The 24,391-nt window shown below is 38.8% G+C and overlaps 1 protein-coding gene across 5 annotated transcripts in view; it reads right to left on the bottom strand.

The window, feature by feature from the left end:
* Nucleotides 1-24,391, bottom strand: part of LOC139449823 (protein diaphanous homolog 2-like) — a 104,144-nt gene that overhangs the window by 64,638 nt on the left and 15,115 nt on the right. For all 5 annotated transcript variants that reach the window (XM_071231366.1, XM_071231367.1, XM_071231368.1 and 2 more), the window contains exon 2: nucleotides 6,766-6,945. In XM_071231366.1, coding sequence (XP_071087467.1) covers nucleotides 6,766-6,945 — 180 coding nt within the window. The remainder of the gene's footprint in view (nucleotides 1-6,765; nucleotides 6,946-24,391) is intronic.

Here is a 24,391-nt window from a genome sequence, read left to right as displayed (position 1 = left end):
CGGAAGATGAATCTGGAACTGAATATAATCTAAAATTTGATCCTGGTGAACAATTGTTGATTATATTATTTATAGGGCTGGGACAATACACCAACTGTATAATGATACTTGCATGTGCTCTAATCTGATGTGCGTAGCCATCTTTTTCACAGACAGCATGACCAAATACCTGGCACACCGACGATTTACAGTTAGCAGTGTCAAGTATGGCACAATGGATGAAAATATTTATGTTTTCACAACTCATTTTCACAAGTAATTAGTGTTTGGTGTAACATATATTAAAGAATACATTAAAGGTAAGAATCGATTTTTTGTACTTAGTGTGCTATTGTGATCAATACTTGTATCGAGAAGTAAAAACTCGCGATCCACCAATGCATCGGTGTATCGTCTCTCTACTAATTATTTATGGATCATGAATGTGAACTGAACACTCCAAAATTTAGAGAATCCTTCTCCATATACTTCATGTAAATAACTCAAAGTCAAAAGAAACGTAAATACCATACATGTTATATACATGCTATATATATGAAGAAATTCCAGAGATATCAGATTAGTTCGATGTACAAACAAACATACTGGTATGTTGTGTGAACTGATGCTCATGAACGCATCACATGTGACGTCATAGATCTATGACTCAGTGTGTACAGTTTGGAAAACACGTGCAGCATATCGTGATAAGAATAGTCACACTGTGGTAATACTTGACTGATTGTTAGTTTGGTCATTACTTCGTACACATTGGAACATCTATTCTCAATGTACATACTTCTCCAGATGTTTCTATGGTTTGCGTTTCTTTTGGCAGTTAGTTTTTAACCACAGAACAGGATACCAATACCTCAGAGAAGCATCAGACCTCTTTCAAGGATTTACTGAGGGATCTATGTTCTTGTGAGTCTTGGGGAATATCAGGACTACTTTTGATGTGTCCCAAGTTTACGCCTGTGACCAATGTGATGTCGACAGGCTGGCAACATGAAGCCCTGGGCTAATAATAAGAAGTCATTTCCATGTTTGCAGCAAAACAAAGTTATTCAGCGAAGAAAATCAGAAATGAACTGTCAGAACTTCGATACCGTATTCACCATATTAAGCGCCCCAACCACCTTCTACACAAAGCTTTATACTTTTTATAAGCACCCCATACAAGCTCTAAACAAGCTCAAAACATTAAATGACAGTCTGTTTTTACTTCTTGGTTTTACATATTTTTAACAGAAAGCACATTGGTGAAGAAAGGTATGTAATTGACTCGTACATACAGGATGCAGATACATTGCATCTGGGGAAACCCTGAGGCTAAGGTTACTTCTGAATCCCACTCACTTAATCATCTACACCATGCATAACCTATACTCACAATCTGAGATCCCACCAACAGTGTTGCCGATAATGACTTAACAATAGCATGTTATTTCCCTATTAGCAATTACCAAACTTGATTAAGCTTCCTAATTTCTTCTGAAACATGCTACAAGGCTCCTTATGAGCTATTGTTCACAGAAAATTCTTTCCTTCATTAGCAACATTTTATTTGTTTTTTCAGTATTACCATTATTACTGCATAATGTATCCATGCTATCTCTGATCCAAAAACCAGGCCACGTTTCCAGTGATCCAAATAATTAATAAACAAAGCAGCAAGTCTAGCATGTTTAGACAGACATATGTCATAATGTGCACAATTGCCAGACCAGTTTAGTTTCTCATTTTACAGTCAAGCTATCCCTACTTGGGTGTCCCACTTCTTTTGCATAAGATCTTTGATGCTGCCATCCCAAATCCACTTATTTTTCTTAATATAAATAAAAATTATGTTTTTGATTGAAAATATATTTTATTAATATATCTTTGGGTTATATTTGTGCAGAAAATTTCAGCTTAAGGTCATAATTTTGTTGTATTTTGGGTTTGTTATTTCACACATTTACCTCTTAATCTCGCATATTAATCTTAAATTAAAAAAAAGAAATAAGTTCCCCTGGCTTAAAGACAAAAGTTAATTGACAGTGAAGAGGACGTCTGTTGAAAATCTGAAAATTTAGTTAGCGTGACAAAGCGTGAAGCCAAAATACAGGATTTATGGCAAAGATGTAATAGAGGTAGAAGATTTGCAAGAATAATGTAACATTTCTTCTGAAATAACCTTACTTTTAGTAATGAAATATTGAAGATATACACTCCGCTGACGCATGACACAATCACATAATATCTGTTTATGTCCAACCTCGGTCACAGCGTTATTAAAGTACAATACCTGTTGCATGGAACTACAGCTACCACAAACAGCAGGTGATTCCGCTATGACGTCAACACTAGCGACTCTACGAACAAGGCCATAAATCAGAGGTATAAAGACATCAGAATACACAGAACATAGAAATGATATTCCGAATTCTATTACAGCTGACCATTGATTTGGTGTTACTTTTCCTATTTGCTTCATCAGGTTAACATATAAGGTAGTCAAACACATTTCATTAAAACCTTTGCGAATGATGTGCATTAACATGGGAAGAATTTCTCACTTGGCTACTAACCCAAGTCAGTCCTTGTTGAAATAACCCCAGGGGCAGAAGAAATTCAGACTTTTTAGGGGATACATGGTGTGTCATGTGACTACTGCTCGGGCTGAGAAATGTTTCAGCTTATTATTACCCTGATCAATATTAAACAAAACATCTACAGATATATAAACCTCAAATTCAGGCAATTAGGACAATTTGCAAAATTATAATTTTCGCCAAAAAAATCATTATCACCATAAGCATTATTCACATGACTGTATTATTTTGATAAAATAAATCAACTTTTGCAATATATTTTATCAACTCAACATGCTCCTCAAAATCTTTAAACTTTCCATGTCAGATTAAAACAAGTGATTGTTAATATTGATTATTGATTTACAAAATTCAGCTTTAGAAATTGGTACTGGTCCTGTGGTCCTTCCCAAACTGCCCAATAGTTAAGGTATCAGAAACTAGCGGAAATTTGTCATTTTGAAGGGTTTTGCTATATGTTATCGTTATAAGGACTAGTGGACCTGTGAAGATTCCAGGGTATAATAGGTCTTCAGCAACCCATACTTGCCGTAAAAGGCGACTATGCTTGTCGTAAAAGGCGACTAACAGGATCGGGTGGTCAGGCTTACTGACTTGGTTGATACATGTCATCGATCCCAATTGCCTGGATTGATGCTCATGATGTCTGGTCCAGACTCGATTATTTTACAGACCGCCGTCTTATAGCTGGAATATTGCTGAGTGCGGCGTTAAACAACAAAGAAACAAACTAGTGGACTAAAACTGTTAGTTTCTACCGCTGAAATTCGTAATATATTTCACCTAATTGCAATGGTGAAAAGTTGGTTCCAATGATCATAATGATTCTTCCTTGATGGTAATGGCTGGCATGTGTGATATTCATACAGGTGAACAATGGACCATAGAGAGCCTGTGTTTGAACACTAAAGCCTGCACAATGTCAACCACAGGGAGATGAAGGTTTATGTAAGTGTGACACTAGGAGCAGATAGTACATTGTTGGGACAGAGAAGATCAGGTGTCACATCTCACACCCAACTCAGCCTTAAAGTTCTGGCCTGGTGCCTCTCCAGGTGACGGAATTATTATCTAGGAAAGTTATCTTGGGTCATACCCACACCGGGTGATCCGGGAGCATATGTATTTGTGACTTGGGAACTCAAAATGAAACACTTGTTACGTGTGTCAATAACGGTGTAGAGGATTTTACAAGCTTAGCGTTAGCGTACCCCCCTCAACCCTGTCTCATGGTCTCAAGCCCCTAGTCCTGCACTATGACTGTGGAATATATTTATTTTTATGAAAAAAAATAATCTAGAAATGCATACAAAGCAAGTCTAGCCAGCTCTAGCTAGCTCTATTCCACAGCATAGGGAATTTTTTTATATATTATTTTTAGTCAAGAAGGACATTGTGTAATATAAGATTTCATAGACTAAATGTTAGTCTATCAAGCTCCCTAAGCTCATGAAAACATGTCCACTCACAACTGACACATGTACTCGTACACCCACCCAGCCTCAAACCACTGAACACATGCACACAGAACAATCACGGGGGTGAAATCCATGCGCTACAAATTACAAACCAAACAGACTGCTAATCACCTCTATTCAGTGCATAATGAGCCGTTCGGCCTAAGTTGCATCCTCATCAAATACAAGTTACCAATCCTGTTGATTGCAAAAGGTCACATGCATTATGGTGACATATCCCTGTGTGTAGCTCTTGTTTATTTGCTTAATGCAGCAATCAGCAATATTTCAGGTATATGAGTGAGTAAGTATGTTTTTACGCCACTTTTAGCAATATTCCAGCAATATCATGGCGGGGAACACTAGAAATGGGCTCCACACATTGTTCCCATGTCGGGAATCGAACCCGGGTCTTTGACATGACAAGTGAACACATTAACCACTAGGCTACCCGACCACCCCTGCAGCTATATGCCAGTCTGTAAATAATCAAGTCTGGACCAGACAATTCAGTGATTGATATCTTGACGATCGATCCACGCAAATGGGATCCAATGACATGCATCAACCAAGTCAGCGAGCCTGACCACCTGATGGCCTATTATGACAAGCATTGGCTGCTGAAGATCAATTCAAACCCCGATCTTCGAAGGTAAGTGACATGTATTCCACACAGTTGTAACCCCACTGACAAGTGGCTACGTGAACCGACCCCAAACACTGCTGCAAGAAAGGTCAAAGTGTCAATGACCTGATATCCACAGCACAATTTTCTGCTCTGCTAATCTTTTTGTCCACTGGGGCATTATCGGTAGTTGACGACAATAAATACCTTCTGGCTCAGCTACTTGTGATTTCCCCTTGGTGGACCAAAAGAATATTGCTTATTCACAAAGGCAATGGTCGTGATATACATAGAACGATGTAAATGGTAGAAAGCGAATACCTTTGGCATAAAAGATACGAATGTGTAACCGTTCTATCAATAGTCTGTGGCAGTTCTTGGAACTCAACTGAAATTGTGTCAAATCCTGAGATCAACATTTTTAATACTTCTTTCAAAAACTCAATTTTAGAAAAACCTTGGTCAAAGAATGTGTTTTCAGTCCATTTTACACTAATACTGTGTAAACCAATGTATGAAAGTATTTCAATGCAACTGGTGATTATTTGATTGGATTACTTGTGATACGTATGGCTGATGTGACATAATGAGTTAGTGAGTTCGGCCATTTTGAACAGTATTCCAGTCATATCACGGTGTGTCAGTTTGATGGAAGGAGGAATGCCAAAGTGATGCAGGAATAAAAATGTTTACCACTTCGGTGAAACCCACAAGCAGGCTTATCAAGGTGCTGACAAACCAGGTTTCAACCTCATAATCATTCATAGGGTTCTGGTGTGTCAAAGGGACGCAACTCCGTACAGCAAATTGCAGCGCCTTGAACAAGTGGGTTGCCCATGTCCCTGTGACACTATGGTTGCAAAGTAATTTGTTTCACAATATATGTACCACATTCTCTGTAATAACTGCCCTGGGTGCTGTAGTACAAAACAACCTTAGCGCTACGACTGTTGCATGTCTATGTTGAGGTATGGGAGTTACGATTATCTTAGCGCTAAGATCAGTTTGTACAACGGCATGCTGGGCTAATAGAAAATAGGCAGCACTAATTGAAGCCATACACAAGTAAAATTTGTTGTCAGAGATTGAACAGTAGCGAACAAAGTTAGTTCAACAGTGAGACTAAAGCAGTTTTACGAGCTGTTTGTTTGAAAAAGAAATCTGCAATATACCTTAGAAAATTTGACTAATACTGTAAATCGTGAAATTAATGCGTCTCCAAATGAATGAGACCACTGGACCCTAGCCAAAAATGTGACTCAATATGAATACGACACCCCCTCCTCTCAAGCATCAGTGGATTTATATCTAAACAAAATGTCCTCTATCAGGTTTAGAATCCTCAGATTAATCCAACCTTACATTAATCCAATCACACACCAAATAGCACCGCTTATTAGCGCTGAGTAAAGTACTTCCCCAAAAACAATACATGCACACTGGCTCGTGTCGGCCTTTGACGCATGTCGCAAAGAACAAAGGGTGGCGTCTGTCTGGACTTGCAGGTGTGATCAGTGATGACATAAGTGAGTAGAACTCTTGTATTGACCCCAGCAGTGACAATTCACAGGACGTAATTAGTGTTTGAATGACATTGTTTATATACTTTATATACAAGTGCTGCTCAATAAACAGAGGTGTGGAATACATCAGTTTATGTCTAAGTTGGTATTTTGCTATCCAAAATGTCTTATTGTTGATATAAATTCGATGTTTAAAAATGCGAGCAACGACCACACGCATTTTTCGCATTTAATTCACGCTCGCATTAATTTCAAGATTTACAGTATACATTACTAAATATTCGGTCTAAGAAAGGTCACTCATATTACTTACAAACTGATCTGGAAGTTTGTCAGGGGTGCTTCTGGCAACAGGGTGCTTAATACAGAGACTACAGCATTTCAATACAAGAGGGGTGAGGCGATTCATCAATGCATCATAATACATCAAGTTACGATACAATTAATATATGTCTTAGCTCGAAGTATTATGATTACAAGATGAAATGTTACATATTTAAAAGTACGCTACCCTTGTGGTAATGGTAAAATAAATGGTTTGGTTGCTCGTCATTTTTGAAATTCAAAACAGGGAGACAACTCACCAAAATGACTTCGAACCTAGCGTTGACCTCGTCAGTGGTATAACCCTTGACAGTGGTCTCCCACGACGGCTCAGCTTGACTGCCATTCTGATCCTCAATGTACTGTTTGGGATAGCTGGACACACTCTTCTGTTTGTTCCGGTCCTTTCCGAGACGGAACGTTCCACCAACCTTGTCCAGCTGTGAAGGAACAACAAAAATAAATGTCAGACACCATCAATGTCACTCGCTGAAAAATAACAGACGAGAATTAAGATAATCATATTCAGCCAAATTATCTCCTTGACAGAAAAGTGAAATACGTACTGCTTTCTCTTGTCCCACACACCAAACAATTTATTATATAATGGAAAGATTTCCGCCATATTCATTGGCCGAGAAGCTGCAACATGTCATTCCACAGAAACGCATCTTGACTCCAAGTCAGGTTTGATAATGTACGGTATTGCCTTAAGTTACTAAAAATAGAATGGGAATTACCCGGTTTTCCCAAAACCCAAACCAATCAGATGTCTCTGTTTGTTGGAACCTTCTTATGTTAGTGAAGTAAGAGTTCAATCTGCTCGTGTCTCTAATTATAATAGAACAATCTTAGACCTGTTTCTAAAAGCATAAGTGCTGCCTGCCCATCTTCAAAGTGACCTGCCCCCCTTGCAGACATGAAAAAATTGAAAAATCACAATAAATAGGAGACAAATCGCATCTTGATTCAGTTGAAATAATGCTAACAATTACTTGGAATATACAAGAAGTTATGATAAAACTGAATACGTAAGAAGTCTTAAAATTATCTGCCAGACAGTCAGGCAGGTGGAGAAAAATTTCATGCAGCCCCACCGAAAAGTTACCTGCCACAGGCAGCAGGCAAGCAATTATTCACACTGAGTATATGTCACCATCCATTTCCTCCTTCATCTTTATATTACATGAATCAATTATATAGATGAAACAGTGATGAATAGACAGTGAAACTCAATACTCACTCACTAACTCCCTCACAATCAGACATCAGTTCACAATGTTAGACACTAGCTCAAGGACCTAATTTGTTTGATCCAGCATGTTTAATGCCCCACTGAGAAATATTCCAGCTATATGCAAGCTGTCTGTTATAAACTGCATCTGGACCACACAAACCAGTGATTGACGTTATGAACAACGTCCACATGATTACAAACAATCTGGTCATCATGTAAATCAGTCAGTTCGTGATAAGCGTGTTCGTTATAAACATAGTTTACTGTATATTAACAATATAATAACACTAAAACAAAACCACACAACAATACGTACTGGGGCCCAAATAATATATATTTCTACTGTTGAAATGGTACTTCTTCATTCAATAATCCAGACTTCAGATTGCTAGATGTGAGTATGGATCAACGAGACTACCTATTACGTCACCAACATGGAATATTTAAACTACCTATTACGTCACCAACACGGAATATTTAAACGTAAACACTGTGAAGCGTGTATGGTTTACATGGTTTAGTTAGGAACTCTGTCTATCCAAATGCCTCAAGCTAGTACTTGTAGACATATTTTTTTATAATCATATATTTATTCTTCTGTGACTGTATTTGAAGAAATTTAATACACAAGGGTTGTATTGGGATATGTGTATTGCTAACGACCATATTGTCATATATAGGTATACCAGTTATATTGCATACCCCTAGGTTTAACTATTACAAATATAGACTAAAAAACAAAATCTTAAGACAGTTTTCACTCCTGCTACTCTTTTATTCACAGATGATAGAGACGCATTTATTTACAGACCACCGTCATCTAGCTGGAATATTGCCGAGTGCAATGTTAAACAAACAAACATAGATGACAGACAAATGGCAGATGTAGTTCTTGTAATCTGGTAATGTTGCAGACATAACTTGTGCAACTGAAGCAATCATCATGATCATAGTAACCATGACAACAAATATCAAGTCTCAAACATATGATATGATCGAGATCAATAACTATTTCAAGCTATTTATCATGTTAAAGATACTTTCTCCCACTGAAAACTATTTAATGAGAAAATTGAAAACAAATTAAGAGAATATCCTGAAATCCCAAAAAGGTCCCTTCATGTAGTATTACATTAAAACATATAATGTTTATTCAATCAAAACATCTCACAATGACTTACACGCAGTCATGAAATCAAGAGATTGGTGGATGTTGGCATATACCGTATTCGACATAATAATCGCCCCGCTCTAATAAGCGCCCATGGCGATAATTGCTAACATAATTAGCTAGTGAACAATCCCAATTAGCACTCCTTCCGATTGATTAATGTACACAAGATGTTTATATTCGTGTATAATAGGCAATCGTGTTATATGCACCCGTAATTATGGGCAATTAAATTCTGGAAAAATATATCTGTCGTACATAAACTTTTCAGGCTGTCACCATAAACCATGAAATTTATCTTTCAACTCTGTTTTTTCCACCAAAATAATATTCTAATAAGAGCCCACTACTTGTAATTTTGAGAGCGCCCTGGGCGCTTATTTCGTCGAATACGGTTACTATATCATGATGGAATCAAATCCTGATAAATCAAGTGATACCAATATTGAAAGCTGATAATGGTATTATGGATACCACGTGTACTGTACAATGCATTGACACTTGTCCTTTAAGATACACACAACTTCGTAAGTAAATGTCAAAGAGGATCAAGTATTCCTGACGACTTCATCTTTAAAAACAAGACAGCTTGTGGCTGACTAAACTGTCACTTATCCATGTTTGCAATTCCGGCGACAAATATTACACTTAAAGAGCATTATGATGTGATGTCGCTGGGGCAAGTTCATGTATATATACGACCACTGGTGGCGTAAGGATGAACAATGGACATTCCTGATACTGCTGCAGTGCCCTCTACGTCCAGCTGGAGGTCATTACTGCAGTCACGATCCTGTACACCAGACCTTTGGCAAACACTCCCCATTGAGAAGCGTTCTCCACCCACACTCAGGAGCATTCCGTAACCTGAAGCTCGGCCATCATAAACCTTTCACGGAGATGAAGATGAGGAAAGTGATGATGATGACGATGATGATCAAGATAGAACAAAATTGGAAGTAATGCTTTTATCCAACAAAGGTCACAGTATTTTGAGTTAACAGGTTAACATTGGAGGCAAGCCAAAGTGATGCAGGACCGAGATATTTATCACACTCAAACCCACTGGAACATGTAGTGTGCTGAAAAAGCAAGGATCGTAAAAAGGGATTCTCTTGGATTCAAACCCACAATCACAGTATCCATCTGATCCACATGGGCCATCTGAGCACCCCTGAAGGATGGATGGATGAAATAATGGATGGATGGATGGAAGAATGGATGGATGAAAGAATGGAAGAATGGATGGATGGGTGGAAGAATGGATGGATGGATGAAAGAATGGATGTAAGAATGGATGGATGGATGAAAGAATGGATGTAAGAATGGATGGATGGATGAAAGAATGGATGGATGGATAAAAGAATGGATGGATGGATAAAATGGATGGATGATGGAAGAATGGATGGATGGATGGAAGAATGGATGTATGGATGGATGAAAGAATGGATGGATGAAAGAATGGATGGATGGATGAAAGAATGGATGTATGGATGGATGAAAGAATGGATGGATGAAAGAATGGATGGATGGATGAAAGAATGGATGGATGGATGAAAGAATAGATGGATGGATGGACAGACGAAAGAATGGATGGATGGATGAAAGAATGGATGGATGGATGGAATGATTACCAATGGATGGGTTGATGGATGGATGGATGAACCAACCAACAAGTAATGAACAAATCAATGAATCACAGCACACTACAGTGAGTGAGTTTGATTTTTTCACAGGTGATGATGAGATAGATCTGTGTCACATTCCATCCCACAGGTGTGGCAGGTAGATTGTCTGTACAGATAGTTGGATATCTATAGATACATATAGATACTGTAGACACAGGACGGCCTACATACACATCCTAGCCCAACCTCTGCACACATTCCTGCCTTCACACCCATCCATGACTTGAATAGTAAACTCCAATCTTGTCAAGTGATAAATGATGATACCACAAAGTGAGTGAGTGAGTATGGTTTTACGCCGCTTTTAGCAATATTCCAGCAATATCACGGCGGGGGACACCAGATATGGGCTTCACACATTGTACCCATGTCAGGAATCGAACTAGGGTCTTCGATGTGACAAGCCAACGCTTTAACCACTAGGCTACCCGACCGCCCCTCCAGTTATATGCCAGTCTGTAAATAATCAAGTCTGGACCACACAAACCACTATCACACCATAATAATGAACACATTTAAAATTCATTCCACTCTCAATTCACAACAAAATAAAAGTAACCAATGATAAATATCAAAATGAATCCATGAATCCTCTAAATCACTGCAAAAACAAGAGGGCATTCGAACTGTCACGTTAGCCAAACACCAACTTGAAACATCCAAAGAGGCATAGAGCATCATTCTAGAAACTCTGAATGAAATAGAAAATGTCCTCAGAAACAAACATACCAAAATATTTTCATTGACTTGAGTGAGTATGGTTTTAAACCGCTTTTAGCAATATTCCAGCAATATCACGGCTGGGGACAGTAGACATGGTAGAAATGGCCTTCACACTTTCATTTGAGACCTTCCCTTGTGTTACACTTACCGCAGCGGACCATTTTAATTTCACACTTGGAATCCTCGACATCAAGAAAACAAATAAAAGCCTTGAAGCTTCGCAGATGAGGACCTCTTACTTCGCAAGGTGTAAATTTGTAAATCCCATTTCGAATCACAACACATATGGCCCGGGTTTCATCACACAATGTTGCATGACGCCGACAACGTATATCCCTTCAAAACCAGAGTCAGAAATTTTGACGCAATATAAAAACACAGCAAGAGTCTACAATCCAGTGTTATCACAAACATTTTGTTTTAAACATTAACCAAACATCCCGACTTGACTTCAAACAGCCTGATCAAACATGGCCGGCTTGTGGAGAATCCGAGTCGGAAGCATCTCCCTACAGTTCTCGACATCGTCATTTCACAGTGGTTAGAAGGACGTACGTCTTGTATTAATGATGTCCTCATTGCTACCAACAAAAACACAGTGAACACAGTTCTTGCATAGCAAGATTACCACTTCCTGAAGTTTTTACATTTCTTACAAATGTAGGTAAAAACATGATCACGACAGGACCGGTGATTACCAATGAATTAACAATGGTTGTGTAACACTGGGCAACACAACAACAATAGGTGGCTATTTCAAACCCAGTTGCCATAATCTGCCTTTACTAAATGTAACCACAGGATAACATACCGTATTCGATGTAATAAGCGCCCAGAGCACTCTCAAAATTAGAAACAGGGGTCTCTTATTAGAATATCATTTTGGTGAAAAAAAAACAGAATTGAGAGATAAATTTTGTGGTTTATGCTGTCAGCCTGAAATGTTTATATATATACGACAGATATATTTTTCCAGAATTTAATTGCCCATAATTAAGGGTGCATATAGCGCACGAGTGCATATTATACGCGAATAAATAAGTCTTGTGTACATTGATCAATCGGAAGGGGTGCTAATTGGGATTGTTCACTGGCCAATATATTAGCAAATATTGCCGTGGGCTCTTATCAAAGCGGGGCGCTTATTATGTCGAATATGGTAATACCACTAAGCTCATGTTCCCTGAAGCCATTTGTCCTTGTGTGTAGCTACACATTATAAGTCATTCATGCATGTTGGAGAGCTTGACTGAGCTCCCTGCGTGCACCAACTCTGCACTCACCATCACAACCATGGACCATGTAAAACTGTGCAACCTGGTCATAACAATAACAATAACAATAATAATAAAAGGCAATTTATATTGCACATATTTCCATACCACTCAGGGGCATGCTCAAAGCACTATTATTACCCCGGTCACTGGATCTGTGTGCACTCAAGAATCATTCTCAGCTCCCTGGGGAGTATACAACCCAAGCTGCCTGTTAGCATGGTTAGGTGCTAGAAGGTTAACAACCACATTTGCCATCTCATCCTACATGGGTGAACAGAGGCACATTTCGAACAGTCACTTGCCCTTGGAGTAAGTGAGCGAGTTGAGTCTTACGCCGCTTTTAACAGTATTCGAGTTATATCACAGCGTGTCAGCTTAATGTGGGAGGAAAGCCCTGGTGATGCAGGTCTCAGACATTTACCACTTCTGTGAAACCAACAAGCACAGGTATGGTGCTGACAAACCTAGAAACATAATCGGGCCGAACCAGGACTCGAACCCACAATCATAGGTTTCTGGCGTGCCCAAGAGACACAACTCTGCACAGCAAATCGCGGCGCCTTAGATGACTGGGCCACCCGTGCCCCCCACTTGCCCTTGGAGACTTGCCACCTTTAAATTGCACATTCTAAATTATCGGGTTGGCATTATCGGGTTGGCATTAACGGTTTGGCATTATAACCAGGTAGGTACTAGGGCTTAAAGTACCAATTTCCATATTTCCCCATTGTTTTAACATGACAAGATCATTTTATCCTTACCCAGGCTCTTTGAAGCTGAGCTCTATCCCTGTATACCCTGGACCCCTTCCTTACTTTAGCTATAGTTGAGGCTGGTTTGAATGACAAAGGGTTAATAACAGACATCCATCCACATGATCAAACTCTTCTGTTCTTTCAAGATTTAATCACACAACAGTTATACCAACCACGTCTCAATTTACAACCAGAACGTCTTGTTGCATAAGGACTTCCCTCCCATGTCTTAAACTCAGGAAAACATCATTTTCAGCTAAAAAAAAACATTCATAAGTCGTGTGGCTTGTTTAAATACATCAAGGGCTCACTCGGACGAGGCCGTTATTTTGAATGTATAACCATGTTGAACCCGCATTCAGAAGAGGCATTCTGATTGGTCGTTGCTTTAAAGCTCATGAGCGAGAGAAAGGCTGTGACAAGTTAGTGATAGGAGAAATAAATCTTGAGATATCACTTCCAACATGAAGCTATGGCAGCTAATGGGTCTTAGGTACTGACCATTACAAAATGGACACACAAAACATTGAATAATTAAGGATGATTGAACAGTAACCATGGTAACAATGAATCTGAAGGAATGCTGTCTGCAGGATTTCTAGTCCAGTACAAATACAAACAATTAATTTGTTAACTGTTACCATGGCCACTACTGTTATTTTCATTCTTGATTACAAATTTCCATAGAGAAGCGAGCGCACACTGATCCACAGAGTGGGGTAATAATAGTGTTGCACTATGACCATCCATTTGCAGGGTTTCAGACGGTCACAGGTCATTGACTGATAAAATTTCAATTTGACAGATGGTTTGTTTAAATAGTTGGACTTTTGACCGATAGAAATGCTAAGCAAGGTCTCACACTTCATAATTTCATAATTGAAAAATAAACAGTAAGGATTAGTCCTACTTACAGTATTGATTCAATAAAACAAGGCACAGAAATTAAAAATCTAGTTGAAATTCTGAGCATAGGGAAACACTGTCTCGAGCTATAGCGACTTTGTCAAACGCTTTTTTTGTTGCCACGTTCATGGCCAGATCATTGGATCACGAACAGTATTGCATTGATTTGTTGTTATGGTTCTTCCATCATTTGATTTGACTTGTTGACTTTTGCCATTGACCTAAATACAGATTTTTGTGTCAAAATCACTGATTTGGTGAATTAAATCTGGGGTATTATAAATGCACTTATTATTACCAAAACATCAAGGCTCAAGGGTCACATCTTATCGCTTTAATATCAGAACAGTTCAAACACATACCAATCACAGAATACATACTATTTCAAGGTGCCAAAGCATTTGAAGAACTTTTTAAGCATTGTTAATTACTTATCAACTTCAAGGCAGAAGTTTATATACTTTAAACACTCAAAATATCAGGGGTGGGAAACCAGGCTAAGTCTTCGGTGTTGTTGTACAAAGCAATCTTAGCACTAAGGTGATCGCAACTCCCATACCTTAACACAGACTTACGACAGTCGTAGAGCTAAGGTTGTTTTGTACAATGGCACCCGAGTTATATCCAACTAGACCGCAGCTCTTTTGAGACACTATCAGTAGCACTTATATAAAATAACTATTTTGAGAGAAAGCAACTAGTCTGTCTAGATTTCCACTAGTCTCGGACTAAGAGACTAGAGGCTGTGTCTATCCTGAATGTGCAACAATAAATCCGGGGAGGATAGGTCTTCAGCAACCCATGCTTGCTGTAAAAGGCGACTATGCTTGTTGCAAGAGGCGACTAACGGGATCAGGTGGTCAGGTTCACTGACTTGGTTGATGCATGTCATTGATCCCAATTGTGTGGATTGATGCTCATGATATCAATCCCTGGATTGTCAGGTCCAGACTCGATTATTTACAGACCGCCGTCATATAGCTGGAATATTGCTGAGTGCCGTGTTAAACAACCACCCACCCACCAACCTATAAACCAACCAACCAACCAACAATATTAACACTACCAGAGTTCCAAATCAATATAAGTCTGCTAGTCTTAGACTAGTATTAAACTCCAGGAAGGACTTGTGACATTTCCTTGTGAACCACTTCTTGTACCCAAAGTAGATCTCAACTCTTGATTTTTTTACAGTGACTTAGTAACCTTTTAACACTGGGAAAGTGTTGACATGGCTTGATATTGTATTAATCAGAGCAATCAATGAGCACAGTTTTTGATTTGTGCATAAACATTATCATCCACCAAAGACTTCACTGTGTGTAATGCTGACAAATTGAAACATCAATGAATGACCAAAAAACCTCACAACAAGTGAGCCAATCTTGAATGTTCATGGCAAGTGGTTTACAAGGCAAAAATCAATTTCAAGGGTTTTTCAAAAAGCTGTTGAATACAAGGTTTTTCAAGATGCAGTTAAATTAGAGTGAATTTCAAGAAGTGGTTGAATTGAAGGATTTTTTAAGCCCTTGTGAACAGTTCAACTCTGTATCGTTACATGAGACAAGTGTCATTGTGCATCAGTGCATCAGTGAATAATTCAACCCCTGAGCAGGTTCATCCCTAGACTTTCACAAGTCTCTAAGGCAATACTTATTAGTTTAAATCATAATTTCTTGATAATGTAAATAATTAAAAAAAAATGTCCCTATAAGAGACTGGAGTCTTTAGAATACTGTCCACATATCTAGACTTGCCTATTAGGAGGATAGAATTACGACACATCCATGGACTTTTGTTTCAGTACAGCCTTGGAGCAAGGCTAGGTCATCCTCTGAACCTGTAAAGTCTGAACATCTACTTGCCCTTAGGATGCCTTTACCACCTGGCAAACTCTTTACGTCAGCAGAACCATCACCAGTTGCATCTCTGCCTGGTTTCTCTATTGACATTTACATAATGAAATAATACACGCTATATATTCACTAATTATTCCAGTTTGTTCAAACTGTAGAACGAGGAGTTGTCGCCATCCAATGCAAATGTGGTAATTGTCAAGCCCCACAAACTTTATCCACTCAAAGTGTTCTGAGACCTACAATGCAACTATGAACATGAACACAGAGGAACACCAATAACACCTGTAACAGGCATGATTAGAACGCTTGTTATATTCATGTTTCATATTAATGCCACAGGCATTTCACACAACTCCCATAACTCCATCCAACCACTCACAGGAGACAGAAGAATTCACTGAACACACATTGAACTTCTCGCAGGTCAGATTATAAATTCCATTATTTAAATAGCCTTGTCGATTTTCGGAAAAGGTACACACGGCCAGTGTAGCTGAACAGCCACTGAAACTGAAACCACCAACCTTTCATCTCACAACCTTCACTGCAGCAGATTTAACCTCTAGTATCATAAATGTCCCTTTCCGAGATGACAAAAGCATAATCTGAACTAAATCCTGACAATTAAAGGGCTATAATAAATTATTCATTAGATTTATATTCCCGTCTGCCTCACGACCACACACCTTGCTGCGTCACTTTAAAAATGAAGATACCCGTGAAGATTCGGGGTAGAATAGGTCTTCAGCAACCCATGCTTGCCATAAAAGGCGACTATGCTTGTCGTATAAGAGGAGACTAATGGGATAGGGTGGTCAGGCTTGCTGACTTGGTTGTTGCATGGCATCAATCCCAATTGCGTGGAACGATGCTCATGATATTAATCGCTGGATTGTCTGGTCCAGACTAGAGTGTTTACAGACCGCCGTCATATAGCTGGAATATTGCTGAGTGCTGTGTTAAACAACGAACCAACCAAATCAAAATGAAGAAAATCTATGTTCGTGTTGCCATTTTTCTTTCCATGATGAAAGAATACACCCTATACATAGACCTAACAAACACTCCTGTTTCATGTGATTCCCATCCATGGACAGTTAATGTACGAAGATGACAGGTTGGGTTTTTTAACTTGAATATTGAAAATAAAAAGACTCCCACCTCACATTTTTTTTAAAACAAAACTGGGATGAACATTTCTTGCCAAAAAGTAATAGCAGGTTAACCTCATGACACATGAAACCAGTGATTGAGATAATTTAAAAACCCATCAAAACAGTCGAGCAGGTGACCCATGTTGCCTGCCCATCTTCAAAGTTACCTGCCTGCATTAAGACATTAAAAATATTTTAAAATCGCAAAAAATAAGAGACAAATCATATATTGATTCAGTTTAAATAATGCTGAAAATTACTTGAGAAACTACAAGGAGTTATAACAAAATTGAACATGTTACGTGAAGTAGGCTATAAATTATTTGCCAGTCAGTCGGGCAGTTGGAGGAAAATTTCCTGCAGCCCAACGGAAGCGTTGCCAGCCATGGGCAGGCAGGCAGTCAGTTATTTCAGACACTGCATGAAACTCTTTGACCTGATGCCACTAGTATCTCGAGGCCCTGATACCACTAGTATCTCGAGGCCCTGATACATGTATCTATAGGCCCAGATACATGAGGTCGTCACATATGCTATATTGAGAGCTGTATTGCATGATCAACAGGTAGGACTAGATACCCAACCAAAGCATGATAGACTTGAAACAATCAAACTAACAATGTTTTCAATACTGCATATTTTCAATTCATTTCCATACCAAATAACATGAGATACTTATGATATTTAAGAAATAAACGACGAGTGGGGTTGTTTATCATACAATAAAACACTGCAGGGAGCATAAACCATGAGTGGTTTATTGTCCCTGCAGTGAGTTACTGTACAATAAACAACGACCATGAGTCGTTTATTTCTTATATGAGATAAACATTATGTAACGCCTCTATAAGGATGTTGGTAAAATAAAATAAAATGTACATAATAAGACTTTGAAAATAATACGAAAGTGATTGGTTTGGTTTGTTGTTCAACGCCGCACTCAGCAATATTGCAGCTATAAGACGGCGGTCTGTAAAAATCAAGTCTGGACCAGACAATCCAGTGATTAATATCATGAGCATCGATCAACGCAATTGGGATCAATGACATGCATCAACCAAGGTCAGCGAGTCTGACCACCCGATCCCGTCAATCGCCTTTTACGACAAGCATAGTCACCTTTTACGACAAGTATGGGTTGCTGAAGACCTATTCTACCCCGGAATCTTCACAGGTCAGTACAAAAGTGAAGGAATACTTTTTATCATTGTCTCGTATAAATGTATCTATACTTTCTGAAAGGACTCCAATGAGCCTCTTCATAACATAAGGTATACATTTTAAACAATAAATATTTCACGATTTCTTTGATTTTCGGCCCTATCAGTACTACCGATAATCCAACCCAGCATCAATGTCAACATCTTAATTCACCACTGATGTACATGTATTGCCATCATGCCATGGACCATTCTAATGCATCAATAGTTCAATCAATCATCCTCCTCGTCATCAGCACGCTCCGCAGCACAATCACACCACAATCATCAAGCGAAGTACCCGCAGACAAGGAGTTCACCCCAGAGGTGGTGGTCCAGACAGGAACGTATCTTTACAATAGAGACCACACCAGGACTGTGACTGTTGACGACTTTAAAGAGCTTGGGGTGCAGTTAAACATCTGAGCCTACATATCAAATATACACAAAAAGTACACACAACATTTACAGCCCGCAGTATCTCAGCCACAAAAACTGTGTACATGAGACAGGGCCCGTATACACGCTGGCACATCATATATGCCATAAGTCCCAGGCAGTCCACAATACTTTTTGACAACCTAGATATTGTTTCTGTTTTAGGGTCTCTGAAAAGGACGAGATTCGCAGGGCTTCTTTCTACCCTGTATGACAAGACAACTTAAGTCTATAGACCATGCAAGAATGAAGACATATGATGCGTTGGGGCTTAATTTACACAATGCTGACAGTACATCTATTTCAGAATCTACCTTCTCCTAAGCCACACTTTTCTGATTTAATGAGTTACAAATGTTTTACCAACATTGCATAGCTCAATTTGCATTTTTTATTTGGCATAAAGTTTTGTGGGTATTGTTTTTTGGGTTTTGTTTGTTTGTTGTTTGGTTGTTTTTTGGGGGGAACCAATTTTTGTTTATTCATTTCAGAAGGACATTACAGTTCTGCATTACAAGACATATGCTGTGTACCGGGTACATTTCAGGGAAAGTATGAGACTGTGTGATGCCATAAGACACAATGTATATTATGTATTACATACAAAAAAATATTACTATTTCTTTTTATTCCTCGTACATGGCATAAAGTTGTTAGGGTTGGTCAGTTTAGTTAACAAGAAGCAATTTCAGATTAAAGCAGTTTTTGTCAAAAACTACTGAGCTTACCAGTCTGAACCTTTGCTCTTAGCTTGTTTCGTATTTACTTCTGTCAAAGTAAGCCCTGTTCCCTATAGTAGTTTGGAATTGGTCGAGTTAAAGTCTCCAATTTTAGCCACTTGTCCGAAGCCCAAGTCTAGTAAAATTCTGTTCGGTCAAGCAAGACCAGGTAATAAAATACTATATGACGACACTAAAATGTAGTAAAAATAATGCCAAGAACTAGGTTTGGGCTAGTAGAGTCAACTGTGTTTTGCACAGACTGCTTGTCGCCTAAAGTTTTGGGAGGTCTCTCGATCACAATGCCTTCTTTTTTTGTAAAATACACATGGTAGGTCTTTCAACTACAGTACCTTGATTTCCTCAACATAAGGGGGCACGGGTGGCCCAGTCGTCTGAGGCGCCGCGATTCGCTGTGAAGAGTTTGGTCCCTTGGGCACGCCAGAAACCTATGATTGTGGGTTCGAATCCGGTTCGCCCCAATTATGTTTCTAGGTTTGTCAGCACCATACCCGTGCTCGTGGGTTTCACCGAAGTGGTAAACGTCTAAGACCTGCATCACTTTGGGCTTTCCTCCCACATTAAGCTGACACGCCGTGATATAACTGGAATACTGTTAAAAGCGGCGTTAAACCCAACTCACTCACTCACTCACTCCTCAACATAACACAACTATACATCACACTGACATTATACCAACCAGGCAGTGATTGATTGACTGAATGATTGATTGAATGAGAGGGTTAAGGCAAAAGTTAATCAACTTTGCAGCCCTATGAGTGTTCTAAATAAAGCTAGAGTGCATTTGCATCTTGAATAATAAAATAAGAATGACACTGTGCCCTTGACTTTTATGCTTAATTCAGACCCAGAATACAACCACGCTGGAAGCTGAGAAAGGATGGTCAGTGTTATGCTCCTGTTCATGATGTTAGGCAATGAACTTGCCCTCCTTGGATCATCCACTTGATCTTGTTTTGTTCGCAACCTTCCCGCTATACGACTATGACCAGTGAAACTGTAAGTCAGCAAGGCTCCAGATAATATTATGATCTATTTAGTAATTACTCACAAGTTATTCACCTTGAGCATAGATAGGTTTCTCTGTGTATTCATAATATTTCTACTCCCTTACTCTGAGTTCAGATGGCAATCGGTCACCAGTCATAGACCAATAAAATGTCAATTTGACAGATGATTTGGTTAAGTAGTCAGACTTTTGACCGATAGAAATGCAAAGCAAGGCATCATACGCTTCATAACTTAAGTCGATTTAATAAAACAATGCACAGCCATCAAAAATCATAATTGAAATCCTGAGTAGCATGTGTTTGCAAAATACTGTCTGCATCATAGGGAAACGCTGTCAGGAGCTATAGTGACTTAGTCAAGTGCATTTCTTATCACGACGTTGATTGGCCAGATCGTATCTATTCATCCAATCATGAAAGGTATTGCCTTAATCTGTTGTAAGGTTCATCTACCTGTTGATATTCAAGAACATGGTATCAGCAATTTATGTTTTGTTTATTTGACTTATTGACTTAATTCATTTCTTGGGTCCAAGTCATTGACCTGGGTGCAGCTTTTTGCATCAAAATCACTGGACTAAGAGACATCCCTCAAGCCTGAAATGCTCAGACTAGAGGTAATTTCTCTCCTCGAAGTGACTCATATAGTACCACAACAAAACTCAACCAAATTCATGCTGTTTCCTTTACCACGAGTTAGTGACTGGATATGGCAGACCAAGACTTAGACAGTCCAACTGGCACACAGAGCAAGTTTGAATCAAATCATGCAAAAACCTCCTCATCACCAATCTCAATGATTAATCAATGATTAATGATTAACATGATTAATATCAATCTAGCAATAAATGATCACTGTAATTAACAATATTACAAAGACAATACCTCACACACGGCATAATTCCAAAGTCGAGACCAAAGATGTGAATGGACACCAAAATGGGACAACTGTCCTCTTCAAGTCCAAGACATTACATCATGTACATAACAAATTAATTCTGATCTGAATCCGAAACCTCTATTACCTGTTGGTAGCCCTTCCCGGACATCCAGTGCCTGAAGTTCATCATGGAACCATGGCTTTAGCCTGTAATATCCTTTGTGACTGCGCGTCTGCTTGCCCCGAATGAGGTGCAATGATTGTTCACAGCAGCAGGTATGACTGCGGCGATGACAGGTGTTACCTACGCTCTCAGCATCCATCTGAGGCTCTCTCTGAAGGGACACCATCTCACCTCTCTACAAATTCCCTGTTTGTAAAGTTTGCAGCTTGTACATACTCCTTGTGTGAAAAGCAGCTGCCGATCAAACTAACATCAATACAGCTAAAGAGAGTCTTGAAAAAACACCAGATGTAACAATTTACTAACAGGTTCTTTGTTGTTAAAAGTTCACCAACAGTTCCAAATGGTTCTTAAACATGTTAAATCGGTGATGTTTCGACACTGCCTTCCAAATTAGTACTAGGAATAAAGTTGTCGAGATACACCTATTCCAAATGTCAGGTTGTTTTTTTGTTGTTTAATGCCGCACTCTGCAAATACTTTAGCTGTGTGAGGTTAGGTGAAATGGGGTTTAATGTTGCGTTGCGTTGTGGTGTGTGTGTGTGTGTGTGTGTGTGTGTGTGTGTGTGTGTGTGTGTGTGTGTGTGTGTGTGTGTGTGTGTGTGTGTGTGTGTGTGTGTGTGTGTGGCTGTGTGTGTGTGGCTGTGTGTGTGTGGCTGTGTGTGTGTGTGGCTGCTTGTACTAATCCAGACTAATGCTGACTTTATACTGCTAGTCCACCGAGACACCATACTTTTGATTACAACCTGAAAACAAAAATCTTTTATGCCTGACCCCTCTTTTTTAACTTACAACACGAAAGTTTCCTTCATGTCTGAAACAAACTAACCGGGTAGTCCTAGCTGTCAGAATATTATGAATGTTTCCATTTCCACTTATAATATAGTCCTTATTTCAAACACAAACGAGGGTTTTAAGCGACGCAGAAATGTTCATCCAGTATGCACGAATGTACCGAATGGATGCATAAAAAATATATACTGCATCCCAAGGGACCCCCAATACTATTCATCATATCGAATTCTTGACATGAAATTTAAAATTCATGTTATTAAAGTAATTATACATTACACAGCATTAGAAATTGGCACTAGTCCTGTAGTATTTGCCAAACTGCCCAGTAGTTAAAGTATCATAAGGACTAGTAGAAATATGCCATTTTTAAGGGTCTTGCTATATGTTATCATTATAAGGACTAGTGGACTGAAACTGTTAGTTTCTACCGCTGATTACATTACACAACAGATTTCCTTACTTTACAGGACCCTCATCATTCCTGTGAGGACCCTTGATCTTAGTATTTGGGGGTCCCCTGGACCCCTAGTTTTGGAGGTCAAGGCAAAACCCTGACTATCAGTCATCAAGCCCATGTTATCATTACCAAAGTGTTTGTATGTCCTTTAAGCAATATACAGTAGTCTCTAACAGCAACACTGATGCAGAACCAGCTATAAATGAGTCAGGACACAGGCGTAACCTCATAAAGTAGGTCCTGATTATGTGAAAGGAACCTGCCACTTGCTGCAGAAAGCTGATGATATATATATACGTGTCATGATACCTTGATATTAGGCAACCATACATCATTCATGCAGATACATGTCATACGGTCTCAGATACATGTATTGACTGCTGGCTTATATAACTCACTGAGTACTCAAGGGTTTCACATGAAGCATATTTGATTCTGTTTCATCAAAACTGCCACAAATTATCATATTGTTGAATTCATTGATTCATGTTTGATACAGCATGTGATTTTTCTTTTGGAAATCAGGCATTATATTTATTTATTTATTTATTTATTTATTTATTTATTTATTTATTTATTTATTTATTTATTTATTTATTTATTTATTTATTTATTTATTTATTTATTTATTTATTTATTTATTTATTTATTTATCCAAATGAACATAAAAGAAACAGTTAATGTTTTCCATTAAAAACTTTTGAGCTAACTAGCCCCAAACCTGTCACTTGACATAATTTTCAGTAGCTATTAGTGTTACTGTATGGACTTCTCTTAGCAAAAGCTTACTAGACCAACAAAATATCTTCTAGACATGGTCTAGTGAGTAAAAGTCACAGGCTGCCATTATTCACATAATGCTCATGCAAAAACTTCAGTAAGAACAGTAGTCAACTGGTATGTAATTACAACCCGGAGGTAGACAAATGGCTTCCTGGTCGCTCCAAAGCAGACAAATCTCATCAAAGGCCTGTGATGACCCAATGAAATCTTAATGGTCCATAATAGATTTGAGACACACATCAACCTTGACTTCATATCAGTGACAGGCAGGTGGAAGGTGCACTTATACAGCATGGTTTAAAAGACATGGTTTTTAAGACAAAACACAGGTTTGTTTCCAACTGTTGGGAGCTGATATCTTGAGCAATGACAACTTTTTTTATATTATACAGGGAGCGTAAATGAAGGCCTCATTGACATATGATGCCACTGAAAGGTGTTTAGAATCAGAGTTACCTGCCCTTGATAGGTACAGAAATTTAATGTTTCAGATGGAAAATGATGCAGATTGCTCCTTCAAGTCCTCGAGACCCATGAAGAACCAGGGTAGAATAGGTCTTCAGCAACCCATGCTTGCTGTAAAAGGCGACTTACGGAATCAAGTGGTCAGGTTCACCGATTTGGTTGATG

This window comes from Haliotis cracherodii, unplaced genomic scaffold, assembly GCF_022045235.1.
Source record: "Haliotis cracherodii isolate W230 unplaced genomic scaffold, xgHalCrac1.p SCAF_8, whole genome shotgun sequence".
NCBI lineage: Eukaryota > Metazoa > Mollusca > Gastropoda > Lepetellida > Haliotidae > Haliotis > Haliotis cracherodii.
The sequence above is the reverse complement of the archived record's forward strand: the minus strand, read 5'-3'. Positions and strand labels throughout refer to the sequence as shown.